The 22,115-nt window shown below is 39.6% G+C and overlaps 1 protein-coding gene across 1 annotated transcript in view; it reads left to right on the top strand.

Annotated features, from left to right (window-relative positions):
- Nucleotides 1-22,115, top strand: part of LOC102238048 (glutamate receptor ionotropic, NMDA 2C-like) — a 52,514-nt gene that overhangs the window by 5,377 nt on the left and 25,022 nt on the right. Inside the window, exon 2 of the mRNA XM_005803188.2 lies at nt 11,743-12,193. Coding sequence (XP_005803245.1) covers nt 11,759-12,193 — 435 coding nt within the window. The 5' untranslated portion in view covers nt 11,743-11,758. The remainder of the gene's footprint in view (nt 1-11,742; nt 12,194-22,115) is intronic.

The raw sequence follows: 22,115 nt of genomic DNA, 5'->3' as shown, positions 1-22,115 counted from the left end.
TAGAGTTGTGCTGGCTCAGATATTACGCTGTAAAGACGTTTCCTGGGGGCTTAGCACATGCTCTAAAAGTATATGCTGTGCGTGCTCCAGGGGGCGCCACTGGTGCACGATGTTAAACAGATCTGTGGTATTAACAGACATCTTCGGAACATGAGCGCTACATGAATTGCAGTGTTTGATCATTTATTTTTTGTCCTTATATAAAATAGCCAGGATACCTCCACAAGATTGAACTGTATGGACCGTTCTTGTAAACTATGAATCTTCTGTCTTTTTACTTCATTACACTCATTTTTTTTCTGAAATAAGAAGCTGCAGCTACACAGACATTAGCCGTTTGCGCATCAATGTGACTTTATAGGGGCCCTATTGTAGTCATGATTGGTCCAGTGTGGGACAACTCTTAGTATCATTGGCTATTAATTTTTTCTCTATATTGAAGGTCTGTATCTGTATCAACCTAAAATCTGAAAAGATAAAAGTTTAAATTGTGATCTAAATTGGTATCGTTTTATCATCAAACTGTACTATGTACCAGTACTCCACAGTGTTGAAGTGGTGAAGTTTTTTACATTTCGAATTAAAATTTAACTTGATAAAACAAAACAGTTCCCTTCAAGTCAGAGTGCATTTATTTAATGTGGCTGAAAACATGCATAACACGTATAGCTTATTCTCCCATCCATGACCTCTTTCCTCCTTTCTACCATCAGTCGTGTCTCAGAAAATGTGTTAATGACAGTGAAGTGGAAGTTACCAGGGAGAAATAGAGTAATTGAAAGCACAAGACCACACACACAGACAGGACAGATTATGAACAAAGTGGTCTTCTCACATGTGGATTACAGCCTGTGTGTGCAGGTCAGAGGTCGGCTGCATGCGTGGACAGAGCGTGAGTCTTCCGTGAGAGCAGGCTGGTGACAGCTGGCTCAGCGGCAGAGGTGGCGGGGGTTGTTCTGGTTCTGCACCGGTGGGCACAGTTTCAGCTTAACCGGGGTTTACACTGATCCCTGCTTTACATACGGCAGAGCAGCCGCAAAACATCAGCGGAGGACCTCCAAGTTACCTGGCATGATGGGCTCACTGTCAGGTCAGAACACCGGGTCCAAGCAGGAACAGTAATACCAGAGGGTCATGTCAAGCCCTCAGAGATAACACGTTCTACAGCTACAACACTAAAGATTTTTAACCACTAAACATAAATCCAAGGAACAGCTGATGGAATAATTGTGTGTAAAAATATGCGCATACACACACTGATCCCACTTCATTACATCTTGTTATATTAACTCAACCAAACAGGTTGGGGGGTAGATCAAAGTTAAAATTGTCATACAGCACAAGTGGACACTTTTCCATCTGTTGTGGCATTTAAAAGCTGCTGATAACAGCTCAGAAAATCCAGCTGCTCCATTTCCTTCCTCCGTATTTAAATCCCTTAATGCACAGAGAGACCGACCAAAGCTTCAACACCCTTTGATTGATTCCTTCTAGCAGTATGCAAAAATTTATGAGAAGTTTTAGGTCCCCATCTCCCATCCACCCAGACCTTGGAGACATCTATGCAGCTTATCTGGGATTTATTGAGATTTCACCTGGACAGGATTTCCATCGAAAGGCAGCTCAATCATGAATCACATATAGTTCATGTGGAGCACGTCTTAAATATTTCTGTAGTGCTCTGGGCAGCAGCGAAGGTAAAGCATGGGACAGAAACTAATATCTGATGGAGTCTGATCCATGTCGCTGTGTCTCCAGGAGTCTGCAGGGACAGATAAATTATCAGAGCTTTAGGCTGAAGAGCCTCCATCGTAGTTTCCCTTTGGGAGCCACGAGCAGACGATGCCAGACTCAGACTTGGTCTTAAGCCGTTTCTTATGGCAACTGGGTTTGTCAGATGGCCATCTCAAAGCACACTGTTTCATGAAGAGTGGAGCAGTAAATCAACACACAGCTCACAGGATGACCATGAGGAGGACTCTGACTGGCAGCAGAAGAACCAGTCGCTGGAGGAGCTTTCATATGGCTTAGATAAACTGTCTGTGTTCATGAGTCCAAACAACCCCTCAACTGCTTTTACGCCTTGATTCACGGGGGAAGTAAGAGAGCTGGGAGAACGGACACACTGCAGGTACCATGTCAATACACTTCGACTCTCCCTATGGCCTGGATACAAGCACTGATGTCAAGTTAAGTTTAATGGTGTAGCAGATTTATGTAACAAGTAGTTAACAGTGTTTTACACCTTGAAAACATAACAGTAACCAATAAACATTACATTTTGTCAAATGCCATCATCAAATCAGCAAGCAAATATACACCAAATATATGAATCAATGTTCCAGATATTATTTATCAAAGCAACTCTAAACAAGTTGTTTTTAGCCTTGATTTAAAGGAACTCGGTGTTTCAAAAGTTTTGCAGGTTTCTGGAAGTTTGTTCATGATTAAAGGAGAATAAAAACTGAATGCTGTTTCTCCATGTTTGGTTCTGGTTCTGACGATGCCAAGCAGACCAGAACCAGTAGACCTGATTGGTCTGGAAGGTTGATACAACAGGTAACAGCAGCAGATGGAATTTGTTGTTTCTCTAAAATTCCTATCTACCATATTTGAAAGTACAGAGTAATATATGGAAGTATGTGTTTAATTTTGGTGATGGCAATCGCTGACCAAATGGTGTTTTCTTTATAACTTTGTAATTTTGTGTTTTTATTATGTAAACTCCTTGCTGCTGAAACGTAATTGATTTGATTGAAGTGTATTAAACAGACAAATCTGTAGAATGCAAGTAAATTGTCGTATGTGTTTGACTGCTTGGCAAATGTTTTCATAAACACTGATATAACTAGAAATACATAAGATATCAGAATTAACTTTGTTATCGGTTCAATTACTAAAACTGGGCTGATATTAAAAACCTTTTTTCTCCATTTTCTTGCTGCTTCTGATTCAGGAGCGTAGATGGTTGGTCATGTGGTATTTGTTGGATCATGTGACAGTGATGCGCCGCTGGATGGTGAGGAGTTTGACTGAAGCAGACGTGTGATTATTCCTCCACAGCGTTGAAGAGCTAGGAAAATAAATATGGGTCTCAGTTATCGGCCATAACAGTAATATTATTTTTGGATATCTATATCAATCAAATTTTCAGATCAGTGCATATAACACACATTCAATAATGCAACGGCCATTCCAATTCAATATATTGTGCAGCTCTATTTAGAATGAGACCTAAATTGGCTGTTTGTTGTTTGATTTCAGGTTATTTTGTTGCTAGTCTAACATTTTCTCTGCCTTTTTGCAATTCCTGTCAGAAAATATGCTAGCTTGTTTCCAAGTAGAAGCTTCAATTGTTAGTTTTAATGAAGAGTGTTTGTGTCAATGTCATCAAGGTCTTTTTCTGAAAGACAAGAAGCCAAATGTCTGCTTTAGTGAATGACTTACAGGAACTAGATAGATGAAACTGTTATTGATTTTTTTCTTAACTGTTTCTATGCATTGATTCTTCAAGGTTTAAGCAATTCAACCATGCCACACTTAATCAGATGTTTACAGGAGATTAACGGCAAGGAAAATGGAAATGATTAATTAACACAATCGCTGTAAGAAGATTTGGGTACCATAAGATGAGAAGCTCTCCTTGCAACAGACAGTTTAATGAACATATAATTAGAAAAGAGAGGCGACATTAGTCTGTTTGGCAGGTGATCTGTGGAGAATGCTGTATGGAACATTGCCAGCGGAGTGGCACAGATTCAGTCTTGTTTGTCCACTGCTGCCCCTCAGAGGCGTGCTAAATTAAGCTTTGGACTCAGTGGTTGTTTCCTAGGAGTCTTGGCTTTGTGCAGATGTCTTTCTTATTTGGAGATAGCGAGTGAAGACCAGCAACATCAGAGAGGAGTTTGCTCCATTAAGAAAAGATACAACTTCCAAGACATAAACCATTGTGAACAATCTTATCCGTCAAGATTTTAAAACTCAGTTTTCTTGGTTTTGTTTGTTCTTCGTCAGCCTTATTTCCACACAGAGCTTCAAGATCCACTCACCTGCACTTCCAGGTGATTTTTTTTATCAGTTTACATCATGAAGCATCAATGTGAATCTGATGGAAATATAAAAGTACTTTACTAAGCTGTGTTCAGCTCAAGTGCTGCGTAAGTGGAAAGAGAACATTAACATTTTTGGCTTCTGGTCGACTGCACTTCAGAACTGGTTTGGTCCAGTTAATTATCGGCAGCGCCAGGCACTGCAGAGCTGCGCCAGACACAGCCTCACTAAGAAACACAACAGTTGTTTTCTTAATCCCAACACAGCTAAAAATATATATATGTTTATATGAACCGCCACGCTGTAGCTCGTTTCAATAAGGCTCTGCTAACAGCGGCTATAAGACGTCAGAAATTTAAACTGAAGCTAAATCTGACATAGTTCTGGACAAAAATCCCAAGATCAGACAAGGATAACTGAAATAACAGAGATGCATTTTTATGATGATGCTGATGATCTGGCTTAAGTCCAGCAGTTATAATCTGATTCAGCATTCGCAAACGGATCGGTCCATTCCTGCAGGGGGGATTTCTGACAGGCAGCGCTTGGCTAGAGATATTACACATCTACATAGTGTTAGGAGTTTACCAGGAAAGGGTTGCTAGTTACTTCAAAGCCTATGTCACATTGACTGAAGCCTGCGACCGATGGTACTTTTGGATGTAGATGTTTCAGAGCAAAGTGCAACCATCCTTTCATCTTACAATTACAATTCAACTATTTCTGATATCGCACACTTTCACTGGTAAGAAACTGAAAATGACAAGTTCACTTAGCATTCGTCAACAACTCACCGACGTAAGTGAGTGTTGCACAACAGATTTAGTCATCCAGCTGGAACTTGTTTTAAATAGTAAAACATAATTTAACGAAGCCTCAAGTCAGATAATTTGCCAAAAGGAATTTTAAAAATTGAGGTACTCAAATCATTCAATGAATTATTACAGACCTAGTTATAATTTTCTGAACTGTATTCAAATCAAATTGTAAAGTTCCCAAAGATTCCCACCGGTCTTTAAAAGCCTGTAGTTCATATCAATGACCAGCTCGGGTCTCTCATCTTTGTCTCATCAATCCTGCATAGATTTTCCATGAGGTTCAAGTCGGGCCAGTCAGCTGGCCAATCAAGCACATTGGTAAATAAAGTGGTCATTAAAGCAGGTACTGGTCCTACTCGCTGGAAGGGCCGGTGCCAGGTCCTACTGGAAAATGAAATCAATATTTCCATAAAGTTAATCAGCAGAGGGAAGCATGACGTTCTGTAAACGTTGCTCGTTGGATTCTGTGCCTCTCCCCAATTCCTCCAGACTCCAGGACTTTGGATTTCCAAAATTAAGCTACAATTCACTTTTCTCTGAAGAAGATTTTAGGCTACTGACCAAAAGTCAAGAACTGATTGGGTTCATACTCTGCAAATCTCCCAGAGTCCTTTAAAAGAACTTTGATTCACAAGGTTTTAGTTATCCATTTACTATCACAGGTAACAATATGAACAGCAAGCTTCTTTAACAATAACCTTTGGTGGTTTTCCCTCTTTGGGTCAATCGCTACCAAAATACAACAACTAAAGGCAGGACTTTTTGATGTCTCCATGTATTTTGTTAAATTCAATTTTATGCCCCCTGACCACCAAATAATGAAGTTGCAGCCCATCAGCTGACTTCTGCAGGGGTAAACCAATGCTGCGGCTCAAGTATGTGATGTAGCAATTACAGCGGGTCTGTGCAGCAAGCTGAAGTGGAGATTTAAGGCTAGAAACACACACACACGCACACACCACTCTTGCAGTGAGTTTCTGACTCATTACTTCATGGCTTTAACACAAAATGGATGGATGGATGGATGGATAGAGATTGACGCTTAAAAATGTTTTTTAAAATCAAAAAGGCTTCACAACCAGCTAACGTGATGGCGTCAAAAATCAAGTTGCGATACCAACTGAATTTTTGAAAGTTAACGTGCAGGAAAGAACTGGCTCTATGTATGATTTAAGCATGAAGCAGATCAGAGGAGGGCTGTTTGGAGACCATGAAATGGGAAAAGATACCCAAAATCACTGAATTTCTTACCCAATACTTTGCTCTTGATGACCAGCTATCATCCGATGTTGATAATGTGGGATTTTGATGTTTCTTTGGTGTGTTAGAGTCAAAGTATGAGATTTCTAGCCGCCACCATGGTCAGTTTGTCTGTAACAACGTTAGAGACAAATTATCATGGAGCTGAAGTTGGGAAATGGCTAACGGCTGTTTCCACTTAATTTTTCACTCCCTTAAGCATCTTTAATCTGCTCTAGTTTAAAAAGTTAAATACTTAACACTTCAAACCTGAACTGGATTATTCCACATTAATGAAATATTTGAAATCAAGTGTGAGATGTGTGAAACCTTTAATATAAAAGACACAACTAAATTATAGATAAATAAAAACTCTTATTGGCAATTGGCATTGGCAAGAAGGCCTGTCACAATAATCAAATCAATTACTTGCATAATAAATTTAAATAAGCTCAATCATTTCCATTGGCATAATTTATCATTTTTCTCTTTCTACCAAGAACTGGATGATAATTCTTCTGTCTGGTGCTTTGGTCTCAACTAACTTCTTTTTTGAAGGACAATATTGTTTAAAGAAATCTCAAAACAACAATATTATCGTTTATCACAGTAACTTATGGGACAATTTATCATCCGGTAAACTTTGTTATCATGACAGATCTGTCGGCAAGTACTTAAATAGAAGTACTTGTTCTTGGTTTTAAAAATGACTAATTATTAGAGACATATTGTAAGGAAATTCAAGTGATTTTAGCATTTAAAGAGAAATGATGAATTCACTGTTCTCATAACTTGGCTAACTTAACTCCAGCAATAAAAATCGAGTAAGAGGCTGATTAAGTTATAGAAAACTCATATTTCTCAATCAGATTTCTAAAGGTCGCGACGTGGCAGTAGCAGATTGATTGTGGAGTGACCTCGGCCTCTGTGGACTCTCTGACCGATCTGCAGCTTTACTGATAACGACACTGAGGATGACTCTGTCAGCATGTGAACCGCAGCCCTAACAGGCTGCAGATGCATGGCTGAATCTGCTCACGTGACAGCGGGATGGGACAGGTGCGGCCACAGGCTTCATGCCCAGAATACAAAGCCAGGCATTAAACACTGCGCAGATGAGACCACACCTCTGAGCCAGATGTTTTTACCACTGCAGGGACTCGCTAATGAGCCGCAGGCGTCACGAGGAGAATGACAGCAGTGACTAATAAATGACAGGTCATACCTCATCTAGTAAAAGTCACACCGTTAGAAGAGATGCAGCTTAATTTAGCGATTTACAGAAAAGATAAAAAATACTGGAAGACGAAGATATGGGGGTATGGGCTGAGGAAGAAAAAGATGGTTTCTTTTGATGGCGGGTTGTAAAACATGCAATATTCAATGCCAAAATGTGTACCAAATTCTGTAGATCAAAAGATTTCAATTTATCTGAGCTGAAAGTTATTATTCACCTGCTGGAGTTATCAAAGTGTCCAGATGTCAGTGGGGAAAATATTGGTAAATAATTCATGATAAAACTCTGGGAGCTCCTTCTGTGAAGAGGCTGCTTCCTCTGTGTGTCTCCCACTAGAGGGGGTTAAGCACATCTTCAATGTTCATTAGTCAGAGTCTGAGACAGAGAGCAGACTGTTGGCAAGAAGCAGCTGCTAATCTTCCTGGTTATTTTCACTGGCTGACAGGTAACTAAACAACTACCACCTTTAACAGTTACTTTACTAAAAACACAAATAACTGTCCACTTTGTATAAAACATGAAACCCAATAAAATGTAGCCCTCCATTAGGCATAACATTATGACCTGGTGGAACGGACAACATTTAGAGGGCAATCTTTGTGATCCAGCAACCCTTCCTGACTCATTTCTCTCTGCCTACATAACCCAGAATGCCGTACGGTTCTAGATAAGAGCTCAGTGAAAATATTTAACTTTCTATCGTATTTTCGATTGATATTGATCACGTCAATCACAACTGCTATAATGCTACAGAGGAAACCAACACTTCAGTTAATGTTTTTACTCAGTGGTGGCTGAATTGCCTGCAGTTTGCTCGTTCTGACAATAACATATAAAATGGTTAGATTTATTTTATCTTTTGCCCTGAAAAATCAGCAGTATAGAAAATTAGGGATTTCTCTTTGTACTGGTATGGAGTTTAAACACATTTTAGTTAGAAACCGACATAAAATTTGTGCATTTCTGGCTCACCGCTTTTGATGGAAAATACATATTGCAGAAGTAGGAAATGAAAAATTAACATAAATTCATTCAAATTAGAGTTAAAATTTGTGATATGAGACAAGTGAAAATGTATTTGTCTTCTTTATCACTGAGAAAAGAAATGAAAACATTTCAGAGAAATAAATAAATGCAACCAACTACAAAATGTGTTCTTAGCTTTAGCTCATTAAATCACAATTTATAAAAAAAAAATAATTTACTTATTTGCCTGAACTAAATTACCATGGCATTAGATAAACAAGTGATTTTTTAATTATTACTAAATGTTACTGTATTCATATCATAAGCCAATACTTATAATAGTAACTAATAACACAAGCTGAGTCAAAGCTTCTAATAAAGTAAGTGTGTGTAAATGAGGGTTTGGGAGGTAGTGTGTTCCACAGCTTGCGTCAGCAAGAACACAATGACTCACAGTGAATCCAGGTTGGACCAGCGTTGTGACGGCAGCAACAACCTGTCTCCTGTTTCTGCTGCTAACTACATGATCAACAACAAGAACCGAGAGCCAAGCAGACGGTGTAGTAAACATACGGGACAGACAAACCGTGTACTTTATGTCTCTGGAACAAACAGATCTCAGTAATCTTGTCTTATTCTAAACGGATCCAACACCAGCAGACCTGTATGAGCAAAGGCATCTTATCTTTTTACATCCAAAAATCTCCAATATCATTAAGATTTTTTGTGCTAGAACAACATAAAGTAGGAACAGTATTTATATTATTTTTCAAATCTGAAATGTGTAAATCAAAATGTATTCAGCCCTATGAATGTGTGATGTGTTTCTACCAGCTCTAGTGTGCAGCAGTTTCAACTTTTGTTCATTCTTCTTTGCAAAACAGCTCCAGTTTACTCAGAATGATGCTAAATGAAGCTATGTTAGTTAATTTGTAAGCCTGTTTCTGTTCAATTAAACACTAGTATATAACAGGAACAAAACTTGGTTTGTCCACCATCTTATGACTACTTTGAGATGAAACAGAATATGCATTCCCATTCAGTGCTTAACTTGTCCATCCTACACTTGGCATGGAGTGATATGGAGGAAAAAACACCTGTCAGCTAAATAAGCTTGTTTTGTTTGACACTGCTGTACTTTAACTGGCACTGAAGCAGAAAGAAAAAACAACTTATAAACTGTAATCCATTTTTATTTGGATTTTATTTATACAAAAACCCCTGAGACGTAATCTGTCACACTTTATTTTTAGATTTAGTGTGACATAGAAACAACTCTGTGTGGCTGAGGGCAGTTAGGAGGAAATGTAAGTTATTTATAGCTAATGTTTGTTTTTAGTTTCTATGAATAGAGTAAAGTTCATCATGCAGATTGGTAATGGCTGTTGGTAATGCTTTAGGATTGCATTAGGATGATTTAATGTTATTTTTTGTATATTTGCATTACTCATAAATAAGCTCAAGTAGTTTCTACAGAACCTTTATTGTCCGATTACAAGATTATTTGCCAGAATAATCAACAGAATGCTCAATTACTAAAATAATCATTAGCTGTAGCCCTATTGTTGATATTTGTAAATGGTGCTGCTATTCTTGCCTGGTCTGTCTTGAAAAAGAGAGTTTATATCTCCAGGTTTTTTATCTGGTGAGGTAAAGGTTATTACTAATATTTTACGGTTCAATCTGGTGGTAAAGGGAAAAAAAACAGAACCAGAAGCCCATCAAGTCATTGATGCTACAGATTTCTGTTGACTCAGAAAAGGTAAAACTAATTACTAAGCTCATTCCAACTGATACCAGAGAGGTTCTGCAACCATGCTGGGTTTTGGGGATATGGAGCCGCCATCCCACCTCTGAGATCCTCCACAGAAATACTGAACCACATGAACCACAGCAAGACAAAACAAGTTCATGGGAAAAATAATTATGCTTTCTCAAGTTTGTCATGTTTGAAAATATTTCTTGCTTATTTCATGTACAACTCTCGTCCAAGGAACGTGTCCTTTAGTGCAGAGGATGCAGTCGCTCATGTCCTAATAAACTGTCCAGGTGCTACACTTGTGTGATTCAGAGTTCCTCTCTGTATATTCTTCACAATTAGGTTATCAATTAGCGTCAAGATAATCAAGATTGTCATTTGTAAATCGATTCAGAACCATCCATTTCTTCACCTCGATGCATTCAAAATTTGATTTTATTCCTCAGCCCTAAATCATGTTAGCTCATTCTTACTGCCACCACTTGCGTCCTCTAGATCTGCCAGTTCCTTGCATATAGAATCATTTACATACGCCTCAAAGATCTGCATGGATCAGACTACATTCAAACCGTTGCTTCTGGGATTTGATTGGTTTCTGTGAGTTTTTGTGCTTGTTATATCTGCTGAAAAATATTCAGCCCATTTGTTCTTGTGCTAGGTTTTATAAATCTGCAGTGTCCTCTCTGTGTGTGCATAATAAAAGTTAAGACATTTATAAAGAAGCGTCTGCATAGAAGCATCACATGCCTTTAAAGCTGTTTTATTTGTATTCCAGATGTGAGATAGCTAAAAGGCAATGTAGGAACAGGTATAGCAGCAGAACTAAACAACAGTTTACTTTGTGCAGCAGGCGGATCTCGATAAGTTTCTACACTATAATCAAGCTGCAAGCCATGACGCCTGGCAGGGATTACCAAGGGATTACAATATATTCACCCCAATGGGATTCCATCACATGGTGGATCAGAGTCCTGTGACAAGGGACCATTGAAGAGCTCTCCCTAAGAGCCACAAACGTTTCTGTGACAGATTTGACAAAGAGCCCAGTGCTGTCTGAGAGCTCAACACAAACTGCTGTCTGGCTACAATATAAACCACTCGCTGCAAGCTTTTAATGTAAATACAAGTTGCTCAAAAAGTATAAATCCTAATTTTAAAACTCATAAGAAAAGCAGAAAAGTGCCTCCAAAAATCCGTCATAACACAAGACATCTCATTAATCAGGATAGTGAACAGCATGCATTACAACCTTTATGTGATTAAGCCTGGAACTGCTGATGAAACTAAGTAACAGCATCAAAAGTACTGTCACGAGAAATACTCTAAATCCCCTTGTTCTCCATTTGTTGCATTAAACACTGGATGCCATCTGTTGGGTTGGCAGGCTGAATGCAGCAACAGCAGGGTGGCAGCTGCCGGCCTGAGACGCCACAGCCCGGCCAAAGCTCCCTCTTGTATGTGGATGTAGTCTGAAAGTATCACTCTGGGCCTCGTTAATGGACATTTCCGAGTAGAACGAGGACCAAAACAAAGCCAAAATGTTGTTTCCCAAAATAAAAGGCAGTCTCGTTGATCAAAGTGAAGAAATATTGGCATTTATTTATATATTTTTAAATGATCTACTCTATCAACCCTCTTTTGATCCCCTCTCTCTACTCCAACCCGTTCTACAGGCAGTAGGTGACGGAGATGGGCCTTCGTCTGGGCAGTTGGAGTGACTCCCTGTGGTGGCCGCCACCGCTGCCGCTGTTGCTGCTGCTGTTCTGCACAACCCCCTCCTCTTTGGGTCGGCCCTTCGGGTTCCCCGTGCCCTCCGTGAACGTAGCGGTGGTGTTCAGCGGCCCGGCCTACCAGACGGAGATAAAGGGCCGTTTGAGCCGGGAAAACTTCATGGACCTGCCGCTGGAGGTGAACCCCATCACTGTGCTGGTCAACAACACTAACCCACGCGCTCTGCTCACCCGGATCTGCGACACCCTGTCAACTAACCGGGTCCACGGCGTGGTGTTTGAGGACAATGTTGGCTCTGAGGCTGTGGCACAGATTCTGGACTTCATCTCCACACAGACAGCTGTGCCCATTGTGGGTATCAGCGGTGGCTCTGCAGTGGTCCTGCCATACAAGGTCAGTCAGGGTCAAATTTAAGGAAGGGATGGGACCAATGAAGACCCATTTGGGGTTGCATGCAATGTGCGGAGTTGCTGTTTTAAAATGTCTCCTCACTTTTGAGGTTTCTGTTGTTTCTGTCTAAGCACTTTTTCTTGGCATGTCTCCCTCCATTGCTAAAAACAGCAATTAGCATAAATGCTTCAACAGCGTTAGTTCTTAGGGTTGACCGGTAAGTTGATTTAATCTGTTAATTAACTTTTTGGTTTTTGAAGACTAATTCTTAAAAAATCTGAACTTTTTTTTACCAATGGGTTGACTGACATGAGCGACCATCAGCTTCTATTTATTTGGACTTTGAATTCAACTCAACTCAACAATAGAGTATTAGGGGCAAGCTAAGTCTTTTTCTTTAATTATGAGAATAATGTTCTATTATTACCAGCATAAAGCTGTAATATTAGAAGAAGACGAATGTGAAAAACAGCAAAACATTTTAATAGTATCTTTTATACACTGCTCAAAAAAATAAAGGGAACACTTAAACAACACAATATAACTCCAAGTAAATCAAACTTCTGTGAAATCAAACTGTCCACTTAGGAAGCAACACTGATTGACAATCAATTTCATTGACACAACAGCAGGTGGAAATTATTGGCAATTAGCAAGACACACTCAATAAAGGAGTGGTTCTGCAGTTGGGACCACAGACCACTTCTCAGTACCTATGCTGTCTGGCTGATGTTTTGGTCAGTTTTGAATGTTGGTGGTGCTTTCACACTCGTGGTAGCATGAGACGGACTCCACAACCCACACAAGTGGCTCAGGTAGTGCAGCTCATCCAGGATGGCACATCAATGCGAGCTGTGGCAAGAAGGTTTGCTGTGTCTGTCAGCGTAGTGTCCAGAGGCTGGAGGCGCTACCAGGAGACAGGCCAGTACACCAGGAGACGTGGAGGAGGCCGTAGGAGGGCAACAACCCAGCAGCAGGACCGCTACCTCCGCCTTTGTGCAAGAAGGAACAGGAGGAGCACTGCCAGAGCCCTGCAAAATGACCTCCAGCAGGCCACAAATGTGCATGTGTCTGCACAAACGGTTAGAAACCGACTCCATGAGGATGGTATGAGGGCCCGACGTCCACAGATGGGGGTTGTGCTCACAGCCCAACACCGTGCAGGACGCTTGGCATTTGCCAGAGAACACCAGGATTGGCAAATTCGCCACTGGCGCCTTGTGCTCTTCACAAATGAAAGCAGGTTCACACTGAGCACATGTGACAGACGTGACAGAGTCAGGAGACGCCGTGGAGAGCGGTCTGCTGCCTGCAACATCCTTCAGCATGACCGGTTTGGCAGTGGGTCAGTAATGGTGTGGGGTGGCATTTCTTTGGAGGGCCGCACAGCCCTCCATGTGCTCACCAGAGGTAGCCTGACTGCCATTAGGTACCGAGATGAGATCCTCAGACCCCTTGTGAGACCATATGCTGGTGCGGTTGGCCCTGGGTTCCTCCTAATGCAGGACAATGCTAGACCTCATGTGGCTGGAGTGTGTCAGCAGCTCCTGCGAGATGAAGGCATTGAAGCTATGGACTGGCCAGCCCGTTCCCCAGACCTGAATCCGATTGAGCACGTCTGGGACATCATGTCTCGCTCCATCCACCAACGTCACGTTGCACCACAGACTGTCCAGGAGTTGGTGGATGCTTTAGTCCAGGTCTGGGAGGAGATCCCTCAGGAGACCATCCGCCACCTCATCAGGAGCATGCCCAGGCATTGTAGGGAGGTCATACAGGCACGTGGAGGCCACACACAATACTGAGCCTCATTTTGACTTGTTTTAAGGACATTACATTAAAGTTGGATCAGCGTGTAGTGTTATTTCACTTTAATTTTGTGTGTGGCTCCAAATCCAGGCCTCCATTGGTTAATAAATTTGATTTCCATTGATGATTTTTGTGTGATTTTGTTGTCAGCACATTCAACTTTGTACAGAACAAAGTATTCAATGAGAATATTTCTTTCATTCAGATCTAGGATGTGTTATTTGAGTGTTCCCTTTATTTTTTTAGCAGTGTATAATCCCTAATACTTAAAAAATACTTATTCTTTAACACATCAGCATCAAATTATTATCAGTAGCAGGACTTTGAAATGGCCCTACTGCCAGTTATTTCTCATTACAACTGTGTATGTTGAGAAGAAACAGACTGAGCTGATCAAGTCAGAACTTCATGACTGTCTATGTTTCTCATTGAAATGACTTTTCTCATAATTTTAAGATATGTTTTCTGATCAAATTACATCTTTCTGCTAATATCACTATATTCTTAAATAATGACTATGTTCTATATAATTAATTACTCTATAAACTGTAAATTACTTTGTGTTTCAGTTCAACAGAACCTTTTTACTTATGGGTACATTTCAGTTAGAACCTGATGTTCAGGTTCTGTCTTTTGTAATATATTAGTCAATCACTCCAAACAGTCTAACGCCTACTGTACTGTAATTACACTCCCAAAAGCAGAAAGGAAACCTTTTCCCTGAAAACTAATGATGTATGTCATCAAACATCATTATTTCCATATGGACAGCAAATGTGCTGAAATAGCTGACATTAGACTCCATTATTTTTATAATGAATCATAAACAATCTCAGTCTGCAGATAAATGCATTAATAGAAATCAGAAAATGGAACCGGAAACAGATATCTCTCATATTTAATCTAACCTTTGACATTATGATCAATGTGGAGTTTGAAATCAGCTCAGCTCCGTATATTGTGAGAAGGGAGTCGTGGTAGAGGGCTCAAGACAAGCTTGTGACACATCTGAGTGTTTAAACTTTGTTTGGTTTGAAGCTGGGAGGTGTAGCAGCAGTGATCCATCAAGGAGGCATAAACACTCTGCACAAAGGGATCAGCCACAGGGACAGACAGTAATCCTTTCAAAATGGCTTTCTCCTGGTTGTCTACTACAGATGTGTACAGAAGGACAGGCTGGCAGAGGAATGTAATGCCATGGGAAATGCTTGTTCAAACTGATGATCTTAAAAGATTTAGGAAACAGTGGATGTCATGTTATAGAATAGGACACGGTTGGAGGAAATATCAATTTTGAGAGTGAAAATAATCAACATTGATGCACCATAAGATATGCATACATCACTATGATCGATCTAAACTTCCAAAGAAATCTTTAGACTACTTTGTATAACTGGCTGGACGTTTAGTCACCCCTAAGCTTTCCAGGACGCTTAAAACCTTCTGAATAAGGGAGTTTACAAGAGTTACACTGGAGGAGAGAGATTTTAGCTCGTTTTGATCCATTTTCATCTGCAGTTTGTCTGATAATCTTGACAAAAGAAGTCAGGAGACTCAGGAGACGGCTGGAGGCTTCACAACTGAAACTTGGCTTTAAGCAGAGCAGCTAAGCTGATAAACAAGGAGCAGAGTTGGTCTTCAGTTTTATAAAGAACTTTTAAAAGACAACCGGGTCAAATGATGAACTTGTTTATCCTGTCCATAAAAAGGAATCCAGCTTCTCTGTAAAGCAGCTTTTATTCTGATCTTTGTGCAGCCGTCTGCTAGGCTGTGTCTGACCTTACGGCTTATTTCGCTTTAAATGTTGATTGTTTATCTAATTTCCAGCACACCGAGCTGCATCTACTTTTAACCGACAACATCTGTCTGTAAGCGGTCCTGGCTCTAATATAATGCCAAGTCAGGTTAAAGGGCTTCACTTCTGTTTAGCTGCTGTTGCCATATAGTGGTTGATCATTTGTGCTCTGGTAATCAGCCATCAAACCCACTTTGTATGGGCAGATTATTGATCTCAAAGTTTCAGGTATTGGTTGTTTTCTGAATATCTGTCAGACCAATCTATTGTTTATAACAAAGGAGCCAAACTGGGTGGTAAAAATAATTTCTACTTTTAGATTACGTGGAGGTTTGTTTTCATCCTGCTGTTTTCTTTTCAGTACTCCATCTGGGATTTGTCCCAGTGAGCTCAATTTCTCAGGATGCATTTCATCCTGGCCAATCAGTGAACAGACGTTGTGAACAATGACTTTGAATTTCTGGGTTGTTTTTGAATTGCAACCTATCTATGGTTGTAGTTTGGCAACAGAGGAAGTAAAGGATGCCATTCACAAATCCAAATACTGAGCAATTAGAGATTAACTGAGAAATGTTTAGGTTTCGCGTTTATATACGTCAAAGCAAAATGCAAGCGACTGGCTAAACACAGATCCAACCCTTGAGTAATCAATAGTCTCTCCATATCTGAGGGTCCAGACGCTCCGTATGAAGCAAAGCGTAAGACAAGTGGCTGGTTTTTACCAGGCTAATTTGTCACAGAACCAATGTTTTTTTTTATGTTTATTTAACCAGGTGGGAAAACTTTGTTTAACTTTATTAAGGAATTAAAATTCTCCAAAAATTAAAATTTTCAGCACCCATGGTTTTGTGGTAATAAATTTAAAAGAATGTCGGCCTAACCCTAAAAATTTATTTTTTTTAAATATTGAATGTTTAATTTCTTTACTTATTTCAATTAATTGTTTTGCTGCTTGACATGAATTTATAAATCTTTATGTTTTAACAATTTAAAGCAATATAAACGGTGTTGCTGAAATCAGCTGTACAAATAAACTCAACTGATAAGTCTTAATATTAAAAAGTAATATGAAATTTAATCCACTTGTTAGCTAAAAGTGAAATTAGTAGATAATATCAGATTCAGAGAAAGTATTTTGTTCTTTTTTTTAGTATCTCATTATTTTTAATCACCTGATTTTAGATAAAATGGACTTAATAGTGCATGTTTATTTCCAAACTGAATGCATTTAAACAGCCTGTATCCAGACAGCTCAGCCCTGAGGGGGATTTTTCCTCCAGAAACTCAGTGAGAGTTGTAATCCACACCCATTTGAACCAAATCCCTTTTTTAGTTTCTGTTTTTCTCCCCATAATCTGCCCTTCACAGCATATGCCACAAAGAGAGAGAGAGAAGTTGCTTCTAAGTGGGAGAGACATGTTGTCCTGTATAGAGCACTGAGATGACTTTGCAGTTAATCTGCATTAATGGGGTTTGCAAACAGGAGGTGAGTTTCCTCAAGTCAAAAACGAACATTCAGCAGTCTGGATGAAAGGTTCAGGTGGAAGCGCTCTCCTCTCAGTGAACATTTCTCAGTGAAAAACATACAAGTTTATTTCATTTTTAGTCAAAAAATTTATGTTTCAGTTTATCATAATCAAATCATTTCAAACCCTCGCTTCCTGTAGTGTTAGTGTTTACCCTTCATTTGTTTAATTAGAAACAAGTAAACACCAGTAAGATCTTTATGATTTCCATAATTCACGGGTTTTCAAACATCTCCCTCATCAGCTGCAGCCATTTTAGCAGAGCTGCTGTGTGATGTAGCCATCAGCATGCTCCTCCAAGGTAATGAAAGAGGTTTTACTCATCAGTTAATGTCTCCTGCTGCTCATTTACACTGAAGCAATTCTAACTCAAATGCAGGCAGAGCAAATCAATCATAATCACTTGCAGAATAAACACGTGTAATAAGAAATAAGATGGTAGGTGTTGAAATAAATCACTGCTCTTTACTGGTAATTAGACAGTAAAAGAATATCAAGCTGTTAATATATGCCGTCTAGTGAAGGCATTAAAGCTGCCTGTCAGAAAAGTATTGAACCTGTTATTAATGTGGAGTGTCCCTGTTGGAAAGCGAACGTAATCTCCTCACCCCCGCTGTGGCACCAGCTTCCAGACTGACATGCCTCACCAGATCCGTTCCTAATTTTGTGAGGTGCTGGGTAATCATTCACTCTATATTCACTACATCTACACAACAGGCAGCAAGGATCAGGTTATTATCACTGACCTTTAACAACACAGGGAGATGACTGTTTTACTGTGTTACAATTAGTACCAGTTACCAAATCAAGAACTGTCAGTTCAACAATAAAATGAATGAAATACTAAATAAAATGTGTAAATAAAACATGTATTGCAGAAAGCAAGTTAACAGTTTAAATTCCACTAATCAAGAACATCCTACAGATTGACACTGAAAGAAATCCTGGTGTTCATGGTAGCCAAGTCTAGATTTAGTCCAGTTCTGGTGAATTCAGTTGATTGGACTTGATTTGGATAGCACCTACCTGTCTATATTAGGTCCCACAGTCGACAGTGCAGGTCAGAGGTCAAATACCAAGAATGAAATCAAAGTAATTGTCTGTAGATTTCAAAGACAAGATTGTCTCAAGGTACAAATCTGGAGAAGGATCCAGATGGGCCAAACCAGAGACTTGAATCTGTTTGAACAACTCTGGAGAGATCTGAAAATGACTGATGGACGCCTTCATCCAATCTGATGGAGTTTGAGAAGAACAGCAGAGAAGAACTGTTGGCCAAACTGCCTAAAGATTAGTGAGCTGAGCTAATGGCATCAGATTCAACGAGACCTGAGGCTGGAACTGCTGCCGAAGGTGGATCAACAAAGTGTCAAGAAAAGGTTGTGAATACTGATGTAAATGAGAAATTGTCATAACAAGGTATTTCTGTAAAGACGTTTGACAAAGGAGTGTCATTTACTACATTTTGAAATAAAGTTGTAACATAAAATGCTGAAAAAATGAGGTGCTTGAATACTTTCTGGGTGAACTGTAGTTTCAACAGCTGTTCAGAGTGTTAAACAGATTTTAACTACAACATAAAGCACAGATGTTCAATAGTACTGTAAATATCCTGCAGTTGCAGTGGCTGTTTTAAGTACAAAGCATCAATATGTGAATGTAAAAAAAATAAACATCAGTATGAAGGTAATTATATTGGGGTTTTAGGTGTGCTTAGCTTGATATCAACTCCACTGCACATTTCAGAGAAAAATAAAATTGCCCTCTTCATCTTACCATATATATCTGACAGCTTTTATCTTCATATCACAGTTGAATTATGTGACGCTGTCAGAAGCCGTTAAACCAATGAAGCTCACTCACTTTTAAATGCATCACTAGAAGTAAATTCTGATCTTGGAAAGTGACGGGTGGATATTACAGGCTGATCAGATTCCCTTTCTTAAGCCATTTTACTTTGTTCTGTAACATTAGATTATAGGCTGTTGGTCTTAGAGGTTAAAACAACCAGACGGCTACACGTCAACTTAAGGTGGAAGAGAAAGCTTTGATTTTGCCAGTAGGGTTGTCATAAAATGGGCCAGGGCTAATGTGATTGGGAAACAGACATTTGGTGTGCTTCAAATGTAATTTAGCAGTCAAAAGTGCAGGTACTGCATATATATATATATATATATATATATATATATATATATATATATATATATTCTGTGCTATATATATATATATATATATATGAACAATTTTCCTCCAATCATTAAAAATTAGCTTGAACTTCAAAGCATTCTTTAAAGGATCCTTTCTGCAGACTGACACATCCCATCCTGTGAACCAGAGTGTAATAAGAGAACAAAATGTAAGTCTTGCAAGAACAAGAGCCTGAGGCGGTTCTCTAAACTAGAGCAGTTCTTTTTTTATCTGTCTGTCTTTTCTACTTTTTGAACTCACTTCTCTCCGCTGCCACATCCTGCATTTTAAAACTGACTGCACTGTTGCAGCCAGACTTATCTCAACTAAAGGCAACAGTGTTAAAACACTGATAAGCAGCAGCCAACAGGGAGCGAGGAGCAGTGTTGGCGGTCAGTGGACATGCATGAAGTCCAGCTTCATTCTGCAGGCACTGAAATGTGAAAGACTGGGATGTGAACAGAGGTTGGAAGTGTTTGAGTGCTTCATTTTAGAGGACATTAAAAAAGATTTAGCCACCTTTAATGTCACAAATACTAAAAATGAAAGTCTTATTGTGAAGGTCAGTGCAGAGTTTCTGGAGCTTAGGAGGTTTCTGTCTGTAACTTTATAGTTCATCAATTTTAATTTGATTATTGATAAATGGAGAGAAAATCTAACGTTTCGTGAGAAATGCCAGGATAGTCTGTCATTGTCCAGGATCTGTGTGACGTCAGCAGCACAGGAAGTTGTTGCCAGGGCACTTCCTGCTGCGTGGCGGAGGCACACATATGTCACAACCAGGAGACGTCGCCAGAAGTCACTCTCTCCATGAAGGGCCGTGTGTGTGTGGGTGTGACTGTGGGATTGGCTTTGAAACATTGTTTTATGTTCAAACATGAAAGCAAACATCAGGTGTAAATGTTTGTGAACAAACATAACTCTATGTTGTTATAGTTAAATTCATCTTTGGAACTATGAATGTGTAATATTTCACTTCCTTAATTCCTGCTTGAAGGTTTTTCATTATTGATTGCATTATGTTTGATAGCAGGCACTTTCAGACAGCAGGGCTGAATGTCTTCTAAGTGGAAAAACGTCCAGTTGAAAGCTGGCAAATTTATTATTTATTTTACCCAACTAAGGAGAAATAGCAGGAAATTTCTGCTCAATAGAACTTATGTTGTTAATCAGACTAATAATTTAGATGCAAGGGGAAAAAATGTATGCAAGTCAGATAAAGATCACATCTACAGTATTGAGACATACTGGGAAAGGTAAAAACTATGTAATTACTTAGCATTAAATTGGTTTAAACCTCATGCAGCGCCGCAGCATAAAACACGAGTTGGAGAAATAGAGCTTGAGATACAGTAAGATTTTAAATAGAGATAATAAAATTGTTTCCAAAATAAAACATGTATTATGTCCTGCACATGAATTTCCATGAAGCAGTCTGCTGTATACTCCCAGCATGTGGTTATGTTACAATATAAACAAAAAGTGCAATGTTTTTATGAGCAGCACCCATACAAGGTTATTTTATTTTAAAAGGGGAAAGCTAGTTTTCACATGCATATTTTCCTGATAAATATATCCCATCAAATGCCTAATATTAGCATTCGTAGGATCTAGTGAAAGGGAGTATAAATATCCCCCGTCAAATATCATTTTCAACAGGGGATATTTAGACTTTTTTTTACCAAACAGAAATGTCATACAATTTGTTCATTTCAAGTCTATCTAACTCTTAAAATTTGCATTCCCATCGAGCCAGCATCCCTGGCGGAGAATTAAATTTCCATTTTCTGTAAATGATTCCTTGCATCCTTTGATTCCTCGGCCGGCGCTCTGCACTCTGACAAGACAGTCGTGACTTGGGGCTTTGAGCTGCAGCAGTGCCTGCGGTAATGCCCCGGGCTCATTTGGACCGAGCCATCTGTCTGCCCTCTGCTAATTGAGCTGTCCAGGTCTGAGGAGTTAAAGGTACTTTGTGGCTCCATGTGCAAGGGAGCATGAAGGAATTACTAAGAAAAACAAAACCAGACATCCTCGTAGACACTACCAGACAGCCCAGCACCTGTCAGTGAGGGAACAGGCTGATTGAGGCTGTAGCACTGACAGACCTGCAGCAGGAGGAGTGGATTTCTCAGGTTGTACAAACCTGCATGAAATCTCTGCACCAAACGTAAACGTTCGCCTCATCCATCTCTGTCCACAGTGGGTACACCAGGCAGAACCAGCTCCCACTAAATGCGCTGATAACTGAGTGTCCAATGGACGAACACAGAAAGAGCAACCATTTTAAGGAAAATATATGAGCTCTGGGCTGATTTACTGAAATGAAAAATGAAGTAGCTGCCAAAGAAATTAAATTATTTTAATTGCCAGTTTGCTTTTATTAGGGGAGTAAGTGAAGTTCTTCTGGATTAAAGAATATGCACTGTGCATGAAAGGTGTATTTATTCCATCATTTCCTTCGCTGTGTGAGGAAACAGTGACAGAAAAACAATGGTGCAGTCAGAGGCTGGATTTAGCCGTGTCGTCTGAAACTGTGAGACGTTAATTCATCACAAGACAGCTAAACCCGTCAAGGACAACAGGGAGTCGGAAAGAATACGATCACAGG

The sequence above is a fragment of the Xiphophorus maculatus genome, chromosome 16 (assembly GCF_002775205.1).
Source record: "Xiphophorus maculatus strain JP 163 A chromosome 16, X_maculatus-5.0-male, whole genome shotgun sequence".
NCBI classification, from domain to species: domain Eukaryota; kingdom Metazoa; phylum Chordata; class Actinopteri; order Cyprinodontiformes; family Poeciliidae; genus Xiphophorus; species Xiphophorus maculatus.
This window is presented reverse-complemented; position numbering and strand designations above follow the sequence as displayed.